The following is a 23591-nucleotide window of genomic DNA, read 5'->3' on the forward strand; positions in this document are numbered from 1 at the left end:
TGACTTATCCCCCACCCCCCATGCATCCAAAATTAAATTGAAGTTATTTGATTCAAGAACTTCTATCGTTTTATGTATGCAGCTCCTTTGAATACTTCTATCTCCATGGTACCGTACACTATGGGGGTCATTTACTAAGGGCCCGATTCGCGTTTTCCCGATGTGTTACCCGAATATTTACGATTTGCGCCGATTTTCCCTGTATTGTCCTGGGTTTTTGGCGCACGCGATCGGATTGTGGCACATCGCCGCCGGCATGCACGCGATGGAAATCGGGGGCGTGGCCGAACGATAACCCGACGGATTCGGAGAAACCACCGCATTTTTTAAAAAAAAGTGTCACTGGACACGCGCTTACCTTCACCCGGCAATGGATCGTGCACTCCGGCGGGCTTCGGCGGACTTCAGCGCAGCAGTGACATCTGGTGGACGTCGGAGGAACTGCCTTAGTGAATTGCGGAAGACCCGAATCCACCGCAGAGAAGTCGCGGCTGGATCGCGAATGGACCCGGGTAAGTAAATCTGCCCAATGAGTTGAACATACTCACCTTTATAAGAGCTGAACGTCTTCAGTAAACATTCACACTCCTCCATGATCTGATCCTCGATGCCCTTCTTCCCCATTCCAAAGTCCCGTAATGTGGACAGAGTGAACCTTCTCATGGCTTTCCAGGTCTCTCCGTTAGATGCTAGAATGCCTGTAAGAAATGAAGGAGATCATGTCGCTGTTCCTGTCCCGATTCAGCCTTATAATAATAGTAATAATCTTTATTTATATAGAGCCATCATATTCCGTAGCGCTTTACAAATCATAGGGGACAGATACAGATATAATAAAACATGAGCACAAACAGTCATATGGAACAAAAGGAAGGAGGTCCCTGCTCGCAAGAGCTTACAGTCTATGAGGATGAGGGGGTGACACAAGAGCTTACAGTCTATGAGGATGAGGGGGTGACACAAGAGCTTACATTCTATGAGGATGAGGGGGTGACCCAAGAGCTTACAGTCTATGAGGATGAGGGGGTGACACAAGAGCTTACAGTCTATGAGGATGAGGGGGGACACAAGAGCTTACAGTCTATGAAGATGAGGGGGTGACACAAGAGCTTACAGTCTATGAGGATGAGGGGGTGACACAAGAGCTTACAGTCTATGAGGATGAGGGGGTGACACAAGAGCTTACAGTCTATGAGGATGAGGGGGTGACACAAGAGCTTACATTCTATGAGGATGAGGGGGTGACACAAGAGCTTACAGTCTATGAGGATGAGGGGGTGACACAAGAGCACACAGTCTATGAGGATGAGGGGGTGACACAAGGGCTTACAGTCTATGAGGATGACCGGGGTGACACAAGAGCTTACAGTCTATGAGGAAGAGTGGGGTGACACAAGAGCTTACAGTCTATGAGGATGAGGGGTGACACAAGAGCTTACAGTCTATGAGGATGAGGGGGTGACACAAGAGCTTACATTCTCTGAGGTTGAGGGGGTGACACAAGAGCTTACAGTCTATGAGGATGAGGGGGTGACACAAGAGCTTACAGTCTATGAGGATGAGACAAGGATGGGGTGACACAAGAGGTAAAAAGCTTATATAATGCTCAAGCCATTCTTCATAAGGGAACAGAACAAAATATAATATAATAAATAAAAGTTCTGTCGCTTGACCCAGTCATCATCTTATATACAAAGTTCAAGGTGAATGGGACTGCAGAGAAGCCTGAAGCTTGGTGTCTGGTGGTTGCTGGATAACAGATGGGAGGAGAACACAGGATGGGTAAGTAAAGAGAGTTAAAATGTCATGCAGTTAACAAGTGTTATAGGCTGCCTAAAGAGATGGGTTTTAAGAGCATGTTGGAAACTTTGGAGCCCGGGGCAGAGCATTCCATAGAATGGGTGCAGCTCTAGAGAAATCTTGGAGACACGGGTGGGAGGTTCGAATTAAGGTAGAGATTAATCTAAGATCACTGGCAGATTGAAGAGCTTGGGTAGGATGATAGACTGAGATGAGAGAGGAGAGGTAGGGAGGTGCAGCATTATGCAGAGCTTTGTGGATGAGGGTCATGATTTTAAACTGTATTTGAAAGGAGACAGGCAGCCAGTGCAGTGATTGGCACAAACTGGAGTCATATGTGTAGCGTTTGTTCTGAAAGACGATCCTGGCTGCTGCATTAAGAGTAGATTGGAGAGGAGAGAGATTGGTGAGTGGAACACCGATTAGTAGAGAGTTACAGTAGTCCAGACGAGAGTGAATCAGAGCAACAGTTAGCATTTTACAACTCTCAAATGTGAGAAATGGGCAGTTTCTAGAGATGTTTCTGAGATGCATGTGACATGAGCGAACAAGCTGCTTCGGGGTTATGGTGACCCCACAAACTGTGATGGAGATGTTAGGATAGACTCTGTGAGTGGATGGTGGAAAGACGTTTCAGGAAGAGAGAGGACATGATGGTAGAGACTGCAGAGAGACAGTCGCTAGTGTTCTGGATTGGGCCAGGGGTGATGTTAAGTGCAGAAGCATATAGTTGGGTATCATCAGCAAATCATAAACAAATCTGCTGATGGTCTTTCCAATGGGGCAGTATAGAGAGAGAAGAGAACCTAGGACTGAGCCCTGAGGAACCCCGACACTGAGAGGAACAGAAGAAGAGAGAGATCCAGAAAAGGAGACTCTGAAAGTGCCGTCAGAGGGATGGGAAGAAAACCAGGAGAGTGCAGTGTCCTTCAGGACAATGGAGCGAAGCATCCTAAGGAGGAGCTGGTGGTCCACAGTATCAAATGCTGCTGAAAGATCCAAAAGAATGAGGAGAGAATAGTTACCTTTGGATTTAGCAGTGAGGATGTCAGTACCTGTCCAGCATCCGCACAACCACAACCAGGCTTGGCGCTAGCTGTCAGACTAGGTAAGTGGTGGTGAAGTTACCCTGGGACATCCCTGCAGGCTAAGGCCCTGCCTACAACAGATAAACTGCCCTGACAAGGGCAAAACCACTAACGGACGGCCCTTGAGTGACCAATATGACAGGGAAGACTTACTTTGTCTGGCAACTGCTGGATGGTGGAGTGGACAGGTAACAGGAATACTGATACAGACCAGTGTTCACACTGGTGCACAGAAATCTAACACAGGTCTGAGGCAGGGAAAGCGGGATAACACTGGGAGAGACACAACATGGAGGGAAAAACAACAGATAAAGACAGACAAGCGGAGTCGGACGGAACCGGGTCAAAACCAAGATGGCGGCAAAGGTACAGAATCATATAGCAAATAGAATGGTTGGTAGGCAAAGCAGAACTCAAAACACAGAATAGCAAACAGCAAGTGAAACACTAGATACAGAGAATAGACGGAATAACAAGCAAGGTCTGATGGGAGTAGCAGGTATATAAGGCAGTTCCCAGACACTTCTGCAGCAGCACACTGGGGAAACTGTCCATCAGGCTAGTAACCCTTGCTGGTCAGGCTGAAATGCAAGGAGCAGGCTGTGGCTCAGTAATCCAAACACAGAACACTAAGACACAGTGCACGCACAAATTAACGCCACCTATTCTGCCAACTGCGGATAGAGAGATATTTTGGCACGGACGTTACAGTACCCCCCCTTTTATGAGGGGCCACTAGACCCTCACCATTCCCACAGAGGTTGGGAGGAGGGCAATGGTCCATCTTGAGGGAAGAAGTCTTAGATCTGGCTCATACCTTGCATACTGCCACAAAATCACAAACTTCCTATGACCATGAGGGCCACCAATAAGACCGAGCACAAGACACTTGGTATCAGCAACACTAGGATGTTCCGGTAACACAGAACCATGAATCTCCTCTAGGACCCTGCGGCGAAGATTCAGGCATAGCCTCATGCACTGGATGAGATAAGCTGAAATCCCCTTCCTTGTGGCACTTACTCCCTGGGGAAATATCAGTCTCACAGTTGAGAGGCCTGTGCGGGGTTATGGACACTGCAGATTCTTTGTCCAGAACTTTAACACAATCCAAAGTATACTTAGAAAACACATTTCTCCTTACCTGAAGGGTAGAAACAAGAAGTACAATGAGAGGAACACTTTAGCCCCATTCAAGTAACTTCCCTGAACCCCTATCAAAAACAGGGTTATGCAGTGCTAACCAAGGAACGCCCAAAATTACATCAGAGGGCAAATTATTCTAGACAAAAAACTCCATCTGCTCAGTGTGAACTGATTCAACCTGCGCAGAAATCTGAGGACTCTTGAAATAAACTTTCCCCCTCATTAAAAAGGGCAGAATCCGTTCCTATAACCTGGTATGGCGGATCCAGTTTAACCAACTTCAGATCTAAGGGTGGTGCACACATTTTTAGGCCGTTTTTGGGCCGTTTTTAGTTTTCAGATCGTAAAAAACGCATGCATTTTTGACAGGTTTGACCAATTATCTTAATTCAAACTGGTCAAAAACGCATGCGTTTTTTACGATCTGAAAAGGCACTAAAAACGGCCTAGAAACGCCATGTGTGTCACCACCCTAAGGCTGAAACAAATGCAAAAATCAACAAAATTAGTGACAGACCCAGAATATATAAGGGCCTGTCCAGACACTGACTTATCTTTAACATTCAAGGTGACTGGCAAAAGAAACTTATGATTAGACAGAGGGTCTCCTCAATTACCACTCAGACACAGCGGATTTTCTGGCGATGACCTGGTGCCTGCTTAATTAAAAAATCATTTTAAAAATGAAACAAAAACTTTGGTCAAACTACAACTCATCCTCCAAAAAATAGATAGTGGCGCCAGCACCCGGCTAACCCTGGCAAGTGTCGGAGCCCCGGGGGACTGGAGGAGCCCACTCGGACGCCCAGATCAATTGTACCAGTGTCGCTTTAAGACAATGGTACAATTGATCACCATCCGGCTTGTGTAGTTTTCTGCCTCTAAGCTGCGCTCGTCGGGAGCGCAGCATAGAGGCAGAATCTAAAACTCACCTGTCCTGGTTCCCCCGAAGCGGAGCTCCGCACGGTACGCGACGGCTCTGAAGCCAGCGCACATGATAATGTCATCGGAACATGTGTGCTGGCTTCAGAGCCGGCGCGTATGGCAGGTACATGCCAAAGACAGAAGGAAGCTGGGGAATGAGGAAAGGTGAGATTTTTTTCTTTCCCGGAGGGGGGGCAGTGTGTATACAGGGGGAGGGGGGGGCAGTGTGTATACAGGGGGAGGGGGGACAGCGTGTCCACAGGGGGGTGTGTGGCTACTGGAGGGCGGCCCACTAAGGCTCTGTCTCCCAGGGTCCCACTAAAACCTGGAGCCGGCCCTGGTCCCAAGGATCGGTCCCAAAAATGCCAAAACCAACTCCAATTATAATCTGAAGGAAAACCCTTATTCTGCAGCTCTCCCAGAAATGAAGGACTACACCAACATTAACTACTAGGATAAACAGTAAAATTTTGTAATCGCATATATATAAAAATATGTTTTATGGAACCTGATCACCTCCTTTGAATTTTGACCTCCTTTGATGCTAACAAATATTTACCGTGGTCATCAGATACTTTAATTCCGATTGGTGTGACCGGTCTTCCAGCAAATTCCTCTGCGTTATTGATGAGAGCTTCTTTCACGGTGTCGAAACCACACAGGACAACGAGCCTCTGCGCCCCCAGGTAGACACTGAATACCGGGCCGTACTTCTTCGATAACTAGGAATAGAGGAGAGTGAGTACTAGTGTAGGCAACATATCAGCGGTGTCAAAACTACTACTCTTAGAGCCCGCTAGGAGTTGAAGTATTTCAAAAAAGATGGATAAGTTAAGAGTGGTGGAACAAGAGTGCATGTCCAGTGTGGGAGAGAAAGGTCCCAATGCTACGTAGAGAGAAAGAACCTGAAAAGTAACAGAGAAGAATATTTGCTTATGCAGCTTCTTTACCATGTGTTTTCATGGTAACAGACAATAAACAACTTAAAAAGTTTTTTTTAGGCTAAAAAATAATTAAAACATTTGGACCTAAAAATTCCTCACTAATAGATTGGTAGATTTTCTTTAGTGGTCATAATTGCCTTCACCAAATGAGTTCTCATTCATGTGATTGGAAGCTACACTGCAGTGGGTCAGTTCAGCCACTACATAGAGTGTGGAGCTGTCTGCTTTCTGTTCCTTTTGCTAAGAGCTGTGGGGATGTTGTGTGTTGAATACCCACAAATCTGTTATTAACAGCTGTGAGACACTGAAGGGGTTAACTGTGGATGGGCGGTATGTTTCCCCTAGGTTTTGCTATTATGCAAGGCCTTAGTGCTGAGGTTGTGTTGTCCAGCACCTTGGACACAGGTGGTGGGAGCAGCCTAATCAGCCTGCATAAAGCTGCTGAGCAGAGCTGAGAGCATTGTCTCTCTGAGAGGAGGCTGGAGAGCACACAGCCTTGACCTCTGTGCCTGGAGCAGCAACGTCCTTTATGTTTTAGTGGTGAGTTAGAGAAACTCTGTTTAGTTAGCACCCAGACGGGTAGGATTTTGTTTATGTTTGATGCCTGAATGTAAAGGCTGTTTTATTTTATACCTGCTGCTGGAATAAACGCTGGCGAGACCTGTTTTGGACTAAACTTTGGTGTCACTGTCTTGGACTGCATCACGAATCACCGCTACCACCACTACTGGGCCAAATCTCCCACATAGTCTACACAAGTGAGGTGTCTATATAAAAAAACATGAAAAATCCTTAAGTGTTGCCTGACCTGATGTAACCTGTTGCAAAAATTGTAGAGTATCTGAAATCCTAAGGCCTCATGCACACAAACACACATTTCTGGCTGCCGGAGGCATTTAAATCCTGGTGGCGCGATGGCGGCGCCATCTTGGATCCGATCGCCGCACCCCCCCATGACTTCATCAGGGGCGGAAATCGGTTGCCATGACAGCCTGGCATGTTCCGCAGACCTGAGGCCGTCTGGTTTCTGCTGAGTACTGAGCAAAAATTCCATATACTGCAATACAGTAGTATTGAAGTATAAGGTAGGAACAATCAGACCATCTAGGGTTATTGTACCCTAGAGGGTCTAAGAAGTAGCAAAAAAATAAAAAGTTTAAACAAAAAAATATATATAAATAAAAATTCAATTCACCCCCCTCCCTTTCTCTAGAAATGATATAAATATAAACAATAAAAATCATAACCATGTGAGGTATTGCCACCTCTCAAAATGTCCGATCCATTAAAACATAACGGTTATTCCTGGCGTTTAACCCCATAACGTAAATCGGTGCCCAAAGTCGAAAATACCACTTTTTTTTGCCATTTTGAAAAAAGTTATTAGCACCAGAAGATGGCAAAATTAAGAATCTTTTTTTGCACAGGTTTTAATTTTCGTAAATGTATGAAAACATTATAAAACCTATATATATTTGGTATCCACATGATGGCACCGACCCAAAGGAGGAAGTAGACCTGTCATTTGGAGCGCCCAGTGAAAGCCGTAAAATCCAAGCCCACAAGAATACGGCACAAATGCATTTTTACACCATCATCACTGCGGTTCGAATGTTTTTACCGATTCCCAGTACACGGCATGGAATATTACCGTAAATACCGTCACTATGAAGTGCGATTTGTTAAGCAGAAAACAAGCCCCCATTTAGCTCTTGACATGGAAAAATTTTAAAAAAGTTATAGATTTTTGAAGAAGAGGTGTAAAAAATGAAAATGCAAAATTGACAAATTGTTAATACCTTTCCATAAAAAAAATTGTATAACAACAATTACACACATATTAAAAATGCAATTAAAATTGGTTATTTTCTGAAAATGTAAGCACTGTTACGAGTGTCAGCAGATAACTAAAGTGTAATCGCTCATATTCCGCAATGTTGTGTTCCAATCATCATCATAGGAGCAAGTGATAACGCAGCAATACCACGGAAAATGTGTCCGGGAACTTTCCCACAGCGGGTCGCAAGCACCCCCTGCCGCGCATGCCACAGAAGCCACCCCCAAGCACGGTGCCTGCAACTGGCCACTTCGCAAGGAAACGCCGGCTCACAGCACGCGCCACAGGAGCCGATCAAAAACCCACTTGAGAGAAGACCCCAGTACATATATGCCAAATGGAAGAATACAACTACTTATATTAGAAGATCACAATTTTTCTCAATAGTGGAACATAAATTTGTGTTTATGATTCATCCTCTTTGGAAACCTTGGGCCAGATGTATCACTTGTTTTTTCTGTTTTTGCGTCTTTGCATAGTGTCGCACTGTTTTTGCACCAGTTTTGCGACTAAACACCAAACCAGCCATACAGCAAAAATAACCATGGTTTTCTCATTTATCCTACCAGATGTTTAGCTGCGCCTACTAATCATTCATCATTAGCAACTTGTTCATTTAGGAGCAATTTAGGCGTAAAAACACTCCAGCCTGAAGGTGGCGTAAACTGAGATGCAGAACAGCTTTTCCCCAGAAGCAGAGCTCAGCAGACAATACAGACACTACCTGCAGCCTCTGTATAGTACAGCAGCAGAGCTCAGCAGACACTACAGACACTACCTGCAGCCTCTTTTTACAGTTTATGACCTTCTATTAAAAACTATTTTAAAAAAAGCAGCAGCTCAGAGCAGGACAGAAGAGAATTGAGTGAGAGCTGCAGACAGGACAGAGAAGTGCCCCCGTGTAGCAGGATAGGAGAGAAGTGAGTGGGAGCTGCAGACAGGACAGAGAAGTGTCCTCATGTAGCAGGATAAAAGAGGAGTGAGTGGGAGCTGCAGACAGGACAGAGAAGTGTCCCCATGTAGCAGGATAAAAGAGGAGTGAGTGGGAGCTGCAGACAGGACACAGAAGTGTCCTCATGTAGCAGGATAAAAGAGGAGTGAGTGGGAGCTGCAGACAGGACAGAGAAGTGTCCCCATGTAGCAGGATAGAAGAGAAGTGAGTGGGGGCTGCAGACAGGACAGAGAAGTGTCCCCGTGTAGCAGGAGAGAAGAGAAGTGAGTAGGATATTGCAGATAGTACAGAGAAGTGTCCCCTGTAGCAGGATGACCACACTGGTGTCTGAGGAGGATACTGTCCAGAATTACAGGGGGGCAGCAGGAGATCAGCACTGGGGGAGACCATTGGGTGCAGGGTGTCACACACCTGGGTGCTGCTGTGAGGGTCATTCTCATGCTGGGGTGCGGGAGAGAAGCAGAGAGGAGCTTGTAGGAGGATGACATGTAAGAGCTGAATCATTGCGCCTAAAGTAATGTGATTAATAAGAGGCAGGAACCCAACTCATCACAGATGGTTGCGCCAGAATTATCACAAGCTACAACCATGCTCCAGAATTAAGGCGCAACAACTACACTTAAGCGCAGGACAGCGATACATCTGGCCCCTTGTATCCAAATTAAATATCCAATAGGCTTGATTTTTTCCTCTTTCTGCGTTAAGGCCTAGGTCATGTGTGGATACGAGCTGCTAATTAAGAGCGTCCTGGAAAAATCCTCTAATCAGGTGACTGTTGCATAGCCCTTCCATTTTTTGTTCTATTACTTATATCCGTATGAATGGCGGTGGCCATATTAGCCACCATACTGCTAGCGAAAGGTAAAAAAGATATAGAGCATGTCCCATTTTCTCCTGTATTTCTGTTCTGTACAACCCAAAAAAGTCTATTGGAATGGGAAAAAAAATTACAACATACGTCATTCACAGGAAGCGTCCGGTCTATACTGTGAGTAGCCAAGGTGACCTGTGACCTGTGGGAGGACCATTTATTTATGGCTATGGATTGAAGTGGTGCCATAAATGCTCATATATGTGAAAAATGTACAGGTGGTCGAAGGTTGCTTGGACATGAGCAGGTTTTTCCTGACAATAGTGCCCACTGGGGGTCGGTACATACCACAGACACACAAAGCAGGTTTGTCAGAATAAATTTACTCACATCCAAGCAACCCAAGATTTAGACTTTGCTGAGTTTCTTGGGTAGGTTATAAAATTTATGCACACATGTGACTTTATAGAAAATTGTACAACTTTTTGGATTGGCTGCTTCAGCATGTCTGACTTGTCATCCGAATGAAAGAAAATTTTTATTTACCTTCATGAAGGATTTTTGGGGTTTTAAAGTGTTGATCACGTGCATGTTCCCGATAATCGGTAACGGCATTGGTCCAGGTGGAAACTTTATGCTTCTTTTCTGATTCTTATAAAACTTGACTAGAAATAAGATGACGACAAAGGACACGAGAACGGAGATGAGGCCCATGGTGACAACGTCCACCAAGAATCTAGAAATAGGGAACAAATATACAATGGGTTAATCTATTTTATACAATTAATTCCATTTAAACTTCACATCGTTTTGAACATTAGATGGAGCATTCTATTTTGTGCATTGTATTTTTAGTAATGGTAATGAGACAATGGAAGAGTATTATCAGGAATTTATAATTGTAGGCCAGTATTGTAATGTACAAGTCCTGAAATATTTGCCTTTGCTAGGAAATGAGCAGAAATTGCTATTATTTTCCCCTTCTAGGTCGGCACGGAGGGGCGTGAAGGGAGGGTGCGGCCGACGGTGAAGTGGATCGGCACAGGGCTTGTTATCCCTATGCATTTGATGTATCCAGCAGCCGGCTTCACAGCGTATATTTCTACACCCACCTTCACGCCTACAGACTTACAGGGATATGCCATGTTTTTTTTTCTCCTATCTATAAAATAGGAGTCATAAATATCAAACTGGTCTGAAAGCTGGAACCTCAAATAATCTACTTCTTCTGCTTCAGTGGCCCCCTATTTCCTATTGGTCACATGCCCGGTCAATATTCACTCCCATTCAAATGTATGGGGCTGAGCTGCAATACCAAACATTGCCACTATACAATGTGCAGCTAGAGCAGTTGTCTAGACACTAGAGACCCAAGAGCTTTTTCATTTTTTTTTTACATTTTAATTTAAAATTTTACCCAGAACCGGACCCTATAATAGCGTTTGACAAATTGGATACATTGCATATCTGTTTTAGGGTAACTAGGTGCCATATGTGGTGACATTAGTGACTTAAAGGGTGAATACAATGATGTACTATATTATTTCAATTTTGGCGTGTATGTGGCATAGTCGCTGTAAGAATCCCAAAGTCTTGCACTGCACAAGAATTGACAATTCTCTCACTGCTTCTATGTCAGTGTAGTGAAAATCTACACCTTCTGCTTTGAGTGTTGCCAATTTTTCATTGAGAATATATATATATTAGAACAGCAGTTCAGGTCCTGGGAATTGCACCCGAGTTCATAACTTTTCCCGAGTGCTGCCTCACCTCTTTGTATCTATAAATATACACACACACTGTCATTAAATGTAACTTCTATACTACATACTGAGAGTTGTCACACACTCAAGAAGATTAGGAAGTGACTACAGAACTACAGTAATTGAACAGAGGCAGAAGTGCCATTTAGTAATTCACAAGATTAACTGCTTTATCACATCCAAAAATTCATGAAAATTTTCTCGGCATTGACTTTTCACAGCCATATTCGCCCCTTGTGTCTTTAGCTCTTTGCAACACATTTCCACTTAAAGCAAGAGATAACTCACAGTATACAGTCCCTTATATAACCAATATGTCCCACACTGTGCTCCCAAATAAAACATAGTCCTCACAACACAATAGACCATTTTATGCCCCACACTTATATCATACATATCGCTTACTAACAACTGACCACAATTGGCCTCCACACATCATATACACCCTTCACAAAACAACTGACCACATTGAACCCCTACATATATCATATATATCCCTCACACCACATCTGACCATACTATGCCTCTATATATATTATATATACTCCTCACACCACAACTGACCACACTGTGCCCCACATATATCATATATACCCCTCACACCACAACTAACCACACTGTGCCCCCACATATATCATATATACCCCTGACACCACAACTGACCACACTGTGCCCCCACATATATCATATATACCTCTCACACCACAACTGACCACACTGTGCCCCACATATATCATATATACCCCTCACACCACAACTGACCACACTGTGCCCCCACATATATCATATATACCCCTCACACCACAACTGACCACACTGTACCCCCATATATCATATATACCCCTCACACCACAACTGACCACACTGTGCCCCCACATATATCATATATACTCCTCACACCACAACTCACCACACTCCCCCCGCGTTTCATATATACCCATCACGCCACAAGGGACCACACTGTAATCCGAAATTTATCATTATATGCCCCTCACACCATAACTGACCACACTGTGCCCCTACATATATCATATACACCCCTCACACCACAACTGACCACACTGTGCCCCCACTTATATCATATATACTCCTCACACCACAACTGACCACACTGTGCCCCCACATATATCATATATACTCCTCACACCACAACTGACCACACTGTGCCCCCACTTATATCATATATACTCCTCACACCACAACTGACCACACTGTGCCCCCACATATATCATATATACTCCTCACACCACAACTGACCACACTGTGCCTCCACTTATATCATACATACCCCTCACACCACAGCTTACCACACTGTGCTCCCACATATATCATATATACCCCTCACACCACAACTGACCTAACTGTGCCCCCACTTATATCATATATACTCCTCACACCACAACTGACCACACTGTGCCCCCACTTATATCATATATACCCCTCACACCACAACTGACCACACTGTGCCCCCACATATATCATATATACTCCTCACACCACAACTGACCACACTGTGCCTCCACTTATATCATATATACCCCTCACACCACAACTGACCACACTGTGCCCCCACTTATATCATATATACTCCTCACACCACAACTGACCACACTGTGCCCCCACATATATCATATATACTCCTCACACCACAACTGACCACACTGTGCCTCCACTTATATCATACATACCCCTCACACCACAGCTTACCACACTGTACCCCCATATATCATATATACCCCTCACACCACAACTGACCACACTGTGCCCCCACTTATATCATATATATACCTCACACCACAACTGACCACACTGTGCCCCCACATATATCATATATACTCCTCACACCACAAGTGACCACATTGTAATCCGAAATTTATCATTATATACCCCTCACACCACAACTGATCAAACTGTTACCTGTACCGCACCAGCAGCCTCCATATCCTCCACTGCGGACCAGGCTCCATCATTGTGCTGCCTGTGTCCTGAAGGCCAGTATCAGCAGAAGTCCTGTAGGTCCTATTTCTGCCTGTTTTTGTCTATGGGGACGGGAATAAATTGGATGCCACATGTTTGTCATCCCTGTGCCATCCATATACTATATGTTGTCCGCAAATCCAAATATAGACAAATATATGGCTGCGTGCCATCCATACGTGCAAAACATGTTGGGTTTTTTTTTCTTCTCTTCTTTGCAACTTTTTAGGGTAATTAGTAAATTTGAGACTTTTCCACCCATTTTACACTGCTGTGCCCGATTTATCATATAAAAAGAGGAGATTTGCCTAATTACATTTACAAAACGCTATTGTTAACACATGTTAAAAATCACATTCAAAGTTAACAACAAGGGGGCAAATCTCCGCTCCTCGGCTTTTGCATTGCATTTCCAAACACAATGTAAGCGTCTTGTGTGACCGCAGGTAGAACGGTTATCATCCACGCACGTTTTGGTTGTGAAAACTATTTATCCTATACATTCATGACGGATCTGATACAGTACACACTGGGCTGGACCAGCACCAATCATGTGATCAGAGGTTTATTGACCTCCATCTCACTCACCCCGTACGCCCTCTCCTGTACAGGCAATGCTGGGCCAAAATTTGGACACGCCATAAAAACACGGGTTGGGGTAATATTTTTGCATAACATCTGCAGGTAATTTACAATATTCATGTAATAAAGTGATGCAGGTATATTACAGCATGTTATAAGGTCACTGATTGGGTGCAGACATTTTTGCAATAAATATCAGTTTCTGCAGCAGGTAAATGGACCAGAACAAGCTCCACAGCAGGTCATACAGTGCAGCCCCAGGGTCACTTACCACACAGCATGGAGGATACCACCGGCCTCCGCTCTTCTTCTCTCCTCTGTGTTGTTAAACCCTGAGAGAGTATTTAATGCCTCTATTGAGTCACTTGTTGAAATTTGACCAGGATCTGCCCCCGAAACATCCTAAAGCTACTCCCATAAACTCCATAATTGCCAGGTCATAAACTCTAGAATTTCCAGGTCATTTTATGATCTCAATTTTGACTTTTAAGCCGGCGTTATTGTTGCTTTTGTGTCATTGTTTCTCTTGTTTTTGCATCAGCTTTCCGTCTTGCCTTTTTAAATGGGATTTTTGATAAAGTGGGGCAGATTTACTTACCCGGTCCATTCGCGATCCAGCGGCGCGTTCTCTGCGGTGGATTCGGGTCCGGCCGGGATTCATTAAGGCAGTTCCTCCGACGTCCACCAGGTGGTGCTGCTGCGCTGAAGTTCCCCGGAATGCACTCAAGTTCACCGGCCTATTCCTAGTGAAGGTAAGTGCAAGCTCCGCGACCCTTTTTTATTTTTAAATGCGTCGGTTTTACCGAATCTGTTGGGTTTTTCGTTCGGCCACGTCCCCCAATTTCCGTCACGTGCGTGCCAGCGCTGATGCGCCACAATCCGATCCCGTGCTCCAAAATCCTGGGGCAATTCAGGGAAAATCGGCGCAAATCGGAAATATTCGGGTAACACGTCGGGAAAACACGAATAGTAAATGACCCCCAGTGTCTTTACCTTTGCGTTTTCTCCCTTATGTTTTATTAGGTCTGCGCTCGTGAGGCTTTGGTTACTTTTTTTTGGTGGCCTCCATTTTAAAACGCATTCAATAAATCTTAGTAGACACAGATGTATTCAATTAAGAAACGCAAACGCAACCAAACAAGAAACAAGAAAACGCATGCACCTTTAATGTGTCCTGATACGCAACAAAAACGCAACATAAACGCGCGGGTCACCAGCCTTAGCGTTCTGAATGTCATAAACTTTTTTTTTTCTGAAGGTACATTATATGTTATTAAAACATTGCTATTTATTTGCATTTTGATGTAAGTGCAAGAATGTTGATTATTTTTAGCTTTTTATTTTTTGTTGTCCGGTTGTGTTTTTGTTTTTTTAAATAAAATTTTGCTATATACTTTTTCAGTGCAAAGTCTGTGCCAGGCCCTATATAAAATGTATGGTTTATAGTACTAGTCTAGTTTAGTATAGTAGACTTCACGGATGTATCTGGCCACAAAGTCCCAATTGAGAAAAATAGAGCTAAAAATAAAATTAAAAAAAAACACTAAAAAAGAAAATGCGATAAACACAAAGAAAAAATAACGATAATAAACCTGCATTGTCCTAGCTGTAAAAGCCTGTGCTACAAATGATAACATACAAATTACATATGATTGTTTTTTTTTGCCACCAAAATCCCTGTAAAAATATGCTAAATGTTCACTAAAAATACTAGACATGTGGCCGTTACTTGTTTTATGGGCGCACAGCGAGGCACAGAAGGGAAGGAGCACCCTGCAGCTGCCAGGATTTTAGTTTCCTCATTGGCCCCTTTTGTAGGCTAAAAATTTTTGCTTTTTCGTTATTGGGGCCATGTGACGGCATTTTTTTTGCGGGATGAGATGATTTTTCCAGTGTTACCATTTTGGGGTTGGTATCACCTATTGTTGAAAATTAAGGAACTTTTTTTGAGGGCAGGAGTAGAAAAGCATCAATTCTGTACTGGATTTTAAATTTTTTATTTTTTTTGGTGTTCACCGTATAGCCTAATAATCCTGTTATTTTTATTCTATGGGTCGATATGATTGAGGGGATAGCAGACATGAATATTTTTTCTTACGTTTTACTAAATTTGCCAAATAAAACTCTACGGGTTGTTACGGATCCAGTGATGTGTGGGGTTTGTGTTGTGATTTAGACATTTTCTTGTGTTATATGTCTCTTTATAAGTAATGGGGATTATGGGCATTTTTATTGATTTATTACTTTATTTTTTTTTAAAAACGTTTTTACTATTTCCACCATGTAATCATCTGATTGTTTGTTCATGATAATACCCTGCAATACTGATGCAGATGAGACGCCATCTTTCAGGCACTGCCTTCAGGAAACTCTGGGGTTCTGATAGAATCTCGGGGATGCCAGGGGAACAATCGGCGGGGGAGGCGGGGGAGGGTGGGACGTGGATCAGCAATCGTGAGGGAAAGATCCCCAAAGGCAGTTGAAATGCCACGGTTGCGCTGACCGCGGCATTTAACGGGTTAAACATCCGCGAACAGAGCCGGTCCATTCGCGTTCCAGCAGCGTGTTCTGTGTGGAGGATTTGGGTCTTCCGGCGATTCACTAAGGCAGTTCCTCCGACGTCCACCAGGTGGCGCTGCTGTGCTGAAGTTCATCGGAATGCACTGAACTTCACCAAACCGGGCCGAGTGCAGGTAAGCGCGTGTCAACACTTTTTAAAAAAAATGTGGCGGTTTCTCCGAATCCGTCGGGTTTTCGTTCGCCCACGCCCCCCAATTTCCGTCGCATGCACGCCGGTGCCGATGCGCCACAGTCCGATCGCGTGCGGCAAAAACCCGGGGCAATTCAGGGAAAATCGACACAAAATGGAAAAATTCGGGTAACACGCCGTAAAAACGCGGGTAAATGACCCCCAATATGTATGTATTTGGTGTCATTGTATTTCATGATCTGTCATTCATTTTACGCATAAATAATAATTGCTATTACTATTTTTGTAAGACCTGACGCCCGCTCTTTGCTAAGTGCGAGCACCCATTCTCTATTTATCCCATTCTTTCTTTCTATTACTAGAGTGAATGCTGTTTGAAGATTTCTAGTTATATATAGAACAAGACCGCGCTCCAAAACACACATGGCGTCCGTATACCTGCACTAGGAGGTGTTTCAGGTGCCCCTCTAGGTATTGTTGCTATTCTAATTTATGAATGAGTTGTAGAGACGGGGGGTGTGGTCCGCTCTCCGATAGGCGGGATGTGCATAGGTTTTTAGAGAATGTTTGTTGCACAATATGTGTAACACACACTTAACCCTTTATGGTGCACTCTTAAATGATAACATATGGATTGATGGAATTCACTATGGAATATTCATGGATTTTTTGTACATTGTAATTATGTTCACACCCCAACCATTATCCAAAGTAATGAAAGGTTGGCCTTTATATTTTTATACTCAAGTATAAGTCGAGTTTTTCAGCACAAAAAAACCAAACACGCCTTAAACTCAAAGCCTATAAAAAATTAAACTTCGTACTCACCTTTCCAATGCCCCCCGCAGGTCCTCTTTTGGCTTCCAGTGAGCAGGCAGCGGCAGGTTCTTGTGCTTTGAAGTCAGCCACCTGTTGACATCATTGTATGTGCACAGCTATCATGCATGGACCACTGCACGGCCACAGGCTGGCTATATACTGGGGAGCATGGGCGGGGTGGCTATATACTGGGGAGCATGGGCGGGTGGCTATATACTGGGGACATGGACTGGATAGCTATATATTGGGGAGCACGGGCGGGGTGGCTATATTCTGGGGACATGGGCATGCTATATACTGTAGGCAGGGGTCTGGGTAGCTATATATTGAGGGGATGGGCCAGCTGGCTATATACTGGGGGCAGGGGGCTGGCTAGGTATATTCTGAAAGCAGGAGGCTACCTAGGTATATACCGGGGGCAGGAGACTGGATAACTATATCATATAATAGATTAGTCATGTCTGTCATGGCATTCCATAAATGAACTACTCAAACTGTAAAGAAATCTTTCGGGTCGGCTCCAGGTTGCAGTAGGCCCCCGGGTGACAGAGCCTCAGTAGGCCATTTTGCAGTGAACTCACATGGCGGCCTTAAAAATTTAGAAACTAAAACAGTCTCCTGTTCCCTAAAATATTTCCCAATTTATCATCCTAAACATCCCCTAATGTATTTTATATAAAGCCTCCCTCACCCCCTAAGGATTTATTAGATACAGCCCCCCTCACCCCCATGGATTCCTTATCTACAGCCATATGTGGGCTTCCACCACCAGCAGCTCTGGGCCCCGGTGCTAGCTCGGTATTGCCCACTGCCGGTGCTGGCCCTGGTCTATTGCTATTCCTCAGAGTAGCATTTGAGTGAGTCAAACCCTGTATTTGAGATGTCCTTCTATGGAAACCTATAACCAAAGAAATATTGGATGGACACTTACCCAAACATTGTTTCAGATCTTCCTTTAAAGGAAGGAAAACACCAGTAGGAGGATTAATTTATTGAATACATCTACAAAAACCCAAGGGATAACCCAAATTGATTTATATGCAGCTGGGAAAATTGAGAGCCTACACATTCAGGGATTCCATTAATATTTTATTTAAAATAACATCATCACTTACAAGTTCCTCTGTAATAATATACAAAGCTATAGAAGGTTTTTGTTTTATTATATTTCAATAAAGGTAAAGTTTAATTTGTACACTCACATCTTCATCCCATTCTCTCCCCCTATCTCTCTTTACAACTTAGTTGTAACAAAAGGTGGTGCACAACAGTGAGACACAAATATGATCCTCACCTATTATTATCTTTTATATACAGGCGGTCCCCTACTTAAGGACACCCGAGTTACAGACCACCCCTAGTTACAGACAGACCCCTCTGCCCCCTGTGACCTCTGGTGTTACTATAGTCCCAGACTGCAATGATCAGCTGTAAGGTGTCTGTAATGAAGCTTTATTGATAATCCTTGTTCCCAATACAGCAAAAAATTTTGAAAGTCAAATTGCCACTGGGGCAAAATAATTTTTTTGTCTGGAACTACAATTATAAAATATACAGTTTCGACTTACATACAAATTCAACTTAAGAACAAACCTACTGTACCTATTTTGTATGTTACCCGGGGACTGCCTGAAATCCAAAAGGGCTGCCATTCAACAGGAGCTCTATGCTCCCAGATTAATAGATCTCAGTAGTGCAATAATAATAGTAATCTTGAGTCCAAACCTAAAGTACATCTAGCAGCAGAATGAAGGATGGTAACTAGGCACACCTACATGCTGGCGTGCGCCCCCTCTGACAAGATCTGCTCTTCTTTTATGTTCAATCATTTTTATTGGATTTTAAATTTAAACTAACAACATTACAACATTCAGTCATATTGCAATAACAGTAAAGAGAAAAGATAGTACAAGACCAGTGTATACAGTGTACAGGAAAATTCAGGTAAACATTCAGTTATATAATATTTCCCGTGGCCTTCAAGGTATGTACAAAACTGAGTATGCGCTAATCAAAGGCTCCCCTGGTACTTTCTCCCTGTATAATTGCTATGATGTATTTTAATACTCTGTTCCCTTTAGTGAGACAGGGTGGAATCCATATGGGGATTTTGTTCTGTCGAGTTTGTCTATAGGGCACTTTGGAGTATGTGATCATTTGCGTTATCGCCCTGAGGCTTCTTCCAGTTTTGTTGCTCGTCATCAGTATTGCATAGGCCTAAAACATTCTGGACAGGCTATGTTACTAAGGGCCACAGGTGATGTATCCCACTACCTAACTAGTAAACACAAACAGACGACTAGACAGACCAGTAGGAGAAAAAGACGGGGACATTGGGGAGAGTGAAAGGAGGGGGGGGGTTGTGCTGAGCCAAAGAAGTGGAGGGACCAGGGGGGCAGCGGTACTGCACACCATTTCATCATTCCGGTGGGGGGTCGGAACCCAGGATGTCTCTAGATTTCTGTGTTCCCTGAAAGGCAATCCAGGGTTGCCATAGCTTTATGAATTTCTCTGAGGTGCCCAACGATGATTTGTGGTCTAATAAGGCCCTGATCTCATCCCGCACTATTACTAGATCTGCTAGAACCTCTGGGATCGTGCTGTTTTATGGTTTTGCTCAAGGGCATGTAGTTTGTGTAGCAGAGCAGTGAGTTTGGCAGCATTTTCCTTTTTTAATCTAGTCCCATGCTCGGTGAAGCAACTGCGAAGTTCGCACTTAAGAGCTTCCCACTTCATGGGCATAACCTCTGGGCGGAGGTCCGGCGATCCTAGATGGGACTCAATGGTGTGTTTAATCTCCTGTACGCATAGAGCATCCCTGAACAAGTAATCATTAAGACGCCAAGCCCACGGTCTTTTGGCAATATTAGGGACAGTGATTGTAACATATATTGGTGCGTGGTCCGACATTACAATATTTCCGATTGATGCTGTCGGTTCCCATGTCAGCGCTCTATGTTGGATAAAATGAAAATCTATGCGACTATAGGAATCGTGTACTGATGAGTAGTATGTATAGTCCCTATCTTTGGGATGTAGAACTCGCCAAACGTCAGTCAGTTGGAGGTTGTGTAGGTCTTTTCTGAAAGAGCTTAGTTGTTGTAGGGAAACATGACTATTATCTGAGGAGGTGTCTAGCTTGACATCTAGGGAAAAATTAAAGTCCCCTCCCAATATTAGCATCCCTTCAGTAAACCCTGTCAGTTCCTGCAGAATTTTCCTACATGTTGTAATTGGAGATCGGTTGGGAAGGTACAGATTTGCCAGCGTAAATACCTGGTTGAATATCTGAACTTTAACAAAGGCATATCTGCCTGCCTCATCTAGCATCTCACCCAAGACGGTGTGCGGGAGGGAGCGATTTATTGCTATGGAGATGCCCTTGGAACGTGATTCGGGGTTAGAGCTATGGAACCAGGTAGTGAAGTGTCTATCCTTGATCTCCGGGTAATGGCCGGTTTTAAAATGAGTCTCCTGCAAGAACAGTATCTTTACCCCCTGCCTGTGCATTCCGTACAGTATTTGTGACCTCTTTTGAGGGACATTTAGACCCCGAGCATTTAGGGACCCAATTTTTAGAGTAGCCATGTTGTGTACGAGATCTGATCGCTGCCTGGTGGCCTTGGGTTATGAGTGCTCCACGGGGGATAATGTGATGCGGAGATGGGTTAGGTGGGAACGAAGGTAACAACAGGGGGGAAGAAACACTAGGTCGAGGGAGACGATAGGGGTGACAAGGGGTGTTAACAATGTAAATACAATCGTTTGTATTTTAGTCTAACAAAGTGCGGAAGCACAACAGGAACTTAAATCTTAATCCTAAAGTAAGGGGGACCTTAAACAGGGCTTGCCCCTCAGCTCAAGTAGGGCAATGTAAACCACGTGCATAGTCTAGCTGGGCACGCTACCCTAGGTGGAGAGGAGTCTAACTATCGGGAGAGCCCACGTCTAAGGTTCCTGTGTCTTGGTTAACATATCTGAATCATTTGTCAACAGGTGTAACCAAGCACACTACCTAATTAAACAACATAAGCAACGACGGGGGCCTCCGGGGCCAATCCCCCCCCCCCCCGGACTTGTTGGGGGAGTGGGGACTGTGCTTGTGGTGTAGGAATCGGCAAGGTCGGCCAATCTGAAATTTCTGGAGCCGGAACATTTAGAGACCTTGTTACCATAGGTATCTCATCTGGGTGGCATATCACGTATTTGTTCCCACCATGACGGATCTGTAGCTTGAATGGGAAGCCCCAAGTGTAAGGGATGTTGCGTTGTTTCAGAACCTCTAGTAGGGGCCGCAGGGCTTTTCTTTTGAGGAGAGTCAATCTGGATAAGTCCGGAAGAAGTTGGACACTCGTTCCTTGGAATGAGATCCGTTCCAGGTTTCTGGCTTTATTCATTATGGCATCTTTCAACTGATACCGGTGGACCCGGCATATAACGTCTCGGGGCGGATCGGTAGAAGGGGGGCGAGCCTGTAGAGCCCGGAGTGCTCTGTCCAACTCCAGAGGTGCATCTTTTCTAGTATTGCGTTGAATAAAGACCCGCCAGCCGCCACCGCTGTCTTCAGTCACCGCTGCTGCTCCGCTCCCCTTACATTCTGCTGCGGAGAGCGGTCCGTGATCTTGGGCGCACTGGCGTCATCCTGCGCCCGAGGTGAGGAAGATGCCTGTGCCGCTCGTGCGGCGCCGCGGCCCGCGTTCGTCGCCGCCATGTTGGTGCCGGAGGACCTCGTGGCAGCCGGATGGCAGGGGGTCAGGTACCGACTGATGCCTCTCGCTGAGCCCCTTGATGGCGTCGCCGGGACACTCTGTGAGTCCTTCTTCTTCTTTGGGTCCATGTGTGTGCTGATTACCGTGCTGGGTGACAGTGCACAGTGGAACCCGGTGGTGAGCGGAAGCTAGGGCAAGACGCGTCCGCTCTCCTCCATAGCCAGGCCACTCCCACAAGATCTGCTCTTCTTTTAAATTATTATGCCCTTGTTTGTTAGAAAAAAAAATGCTTTAAAATATATGCAAATGAGCCACAGGGGCTCCTGCTCAATAACCCCTCAGCATCATTTGCATATTTTTTACCTTTTTTTTCTAAAAAACAATAATAATAATTCATTTCCTTATTTATATAGCGCAAACAGATTATGCAGCGCTGCACAGAGTTTGCCAGATCAGTCCCTGTCCCCAAAGGGGCTCACACACACACAGTACTCGTGTAGAAGCTACTTCCCCTCCATGTTTGAGATAGACTGGACTGCCAGCCATACATCCCAAATCAAAGAGAACTGATCTAGAGTACCCCTAGCAGCATAGGTAAGTTTATAAACTGGAAGATCAGAGCAATCCATTCAGCAAGAGTAGGGAGTTTAGGAGGTTTCCAGTTCAGTAAAATCCCCTTCCTACCATAGAACATTAGCAAACAAAAGCAAACCCTTTCAAACATAGCATAAAGAATATTGCCTACCAGACCCAGGAGACACACTGGAGGGGAACAGACACCAGCGAGACCCAAACACTCATTAATGTAAGTGCAACATCTCTCAATGGGGACAGGCCTTTCTTCAGGTGGCTGAAGGTAGCTGGGGCCCAGAATACTGGAGTGGCTGACTTGCGGCCTCGGGCAAGCTGTGGTCATGGTGCTTGGTATTGGGACCGGAGGATGGGCCTACAGACTGGCAGCTCTACAGCAGGTGGTGTGTGCAAGAATAATGGAGGGAGAGGTGTATATAGGAATCCCTGGGTGATGAAGGATGGGGAGCCGGTGATGGTGAAGCAGTCTGATCCAGGGATCCCACAGAGGCATGTTGTGCAAATCAACTCATATTTCTTTATTGGAACTTTAACGACAGGCAGCAGCCTAACATCAGCAGCAGGTCTAGTAGGCTGGAAAGCTAGTAGGAGATAACTGGTCCGCAAGAAGGGTTGCTCACTGTCTGGTGGTAACTTCAGGCTGGGCTGGAAATGATGGAACCAAGTCCGAACAGTGGATCTCTGCTCTGGGGTTTAGTCACCGGACTGCCCCAAGGTGTCAGACAGCTGACCTGAGACACATCTGATTCCTGGCAGTGTGTCTGGATGGCATCTCAGTAGGATTTGCACTGGGGACTTGTTTCTCACTCTGTGAACTAAAACCGAATTCCAAGACCAGACCATCTGCTCCCGCCCACAAGGGGTTTTTATACCCACCAAGTGAAGTGGCAGCACTCTCCAATCAGCTTTTAGCTCGGTTTACAGTAACGAACACAGCA

General features: G+C 44.7%; 1 protein-coding gene across 1 annotated transcript in view; it reads right to left on the reverse strand.

The window, feature by feature from the left end:
* The window catches only part of LOC140122939 (uncharacterized), a 360094-nt gene that overhangs the window by 322139 nt on the left and 14364 nt on the right, over positions 1-23591 (reverse strand). The window contains exons 12-17 of the mRNA XM_072144182.1: positions 21526-21953; positions 20630-20827; positions 5518-5680; positions 4967-5106; positions 3912-4032; positions 549-698 (exon numbers count right to left, since the gene is read on the reverse strand). Of these exons, the coding sequence (XP_072000283.1) occupies positions 549-698; positions 3912-4032; positions 4967-5106; positions 5518-5680; positions 20630-20827; positions 21526-21953 (1200 nt within the window). The remainder of the gene's footprint in view (positions 1-548; positions 699-3911; positions 4033-4966; positions 5107-5517; positions 5681-20629; positions 20828-21525; positions 21954-23591) is intronic.

The sequence above is a fragment of the Engystomops pustulosus genome, chromosome 3 (genome assembly GCF_040894005.1).
Source record: "Engystomops pustulosus chromosome 3, aEngPut4.maternal, whole genome shotgun sequence".
In the NCBI taxonomy this organism is placed as follows: Eukaryota; Metazoa; Chordata; class Amphibia; order Anura; family Leptodactylidae; genus Engystomops; species Engystomops pustulosus.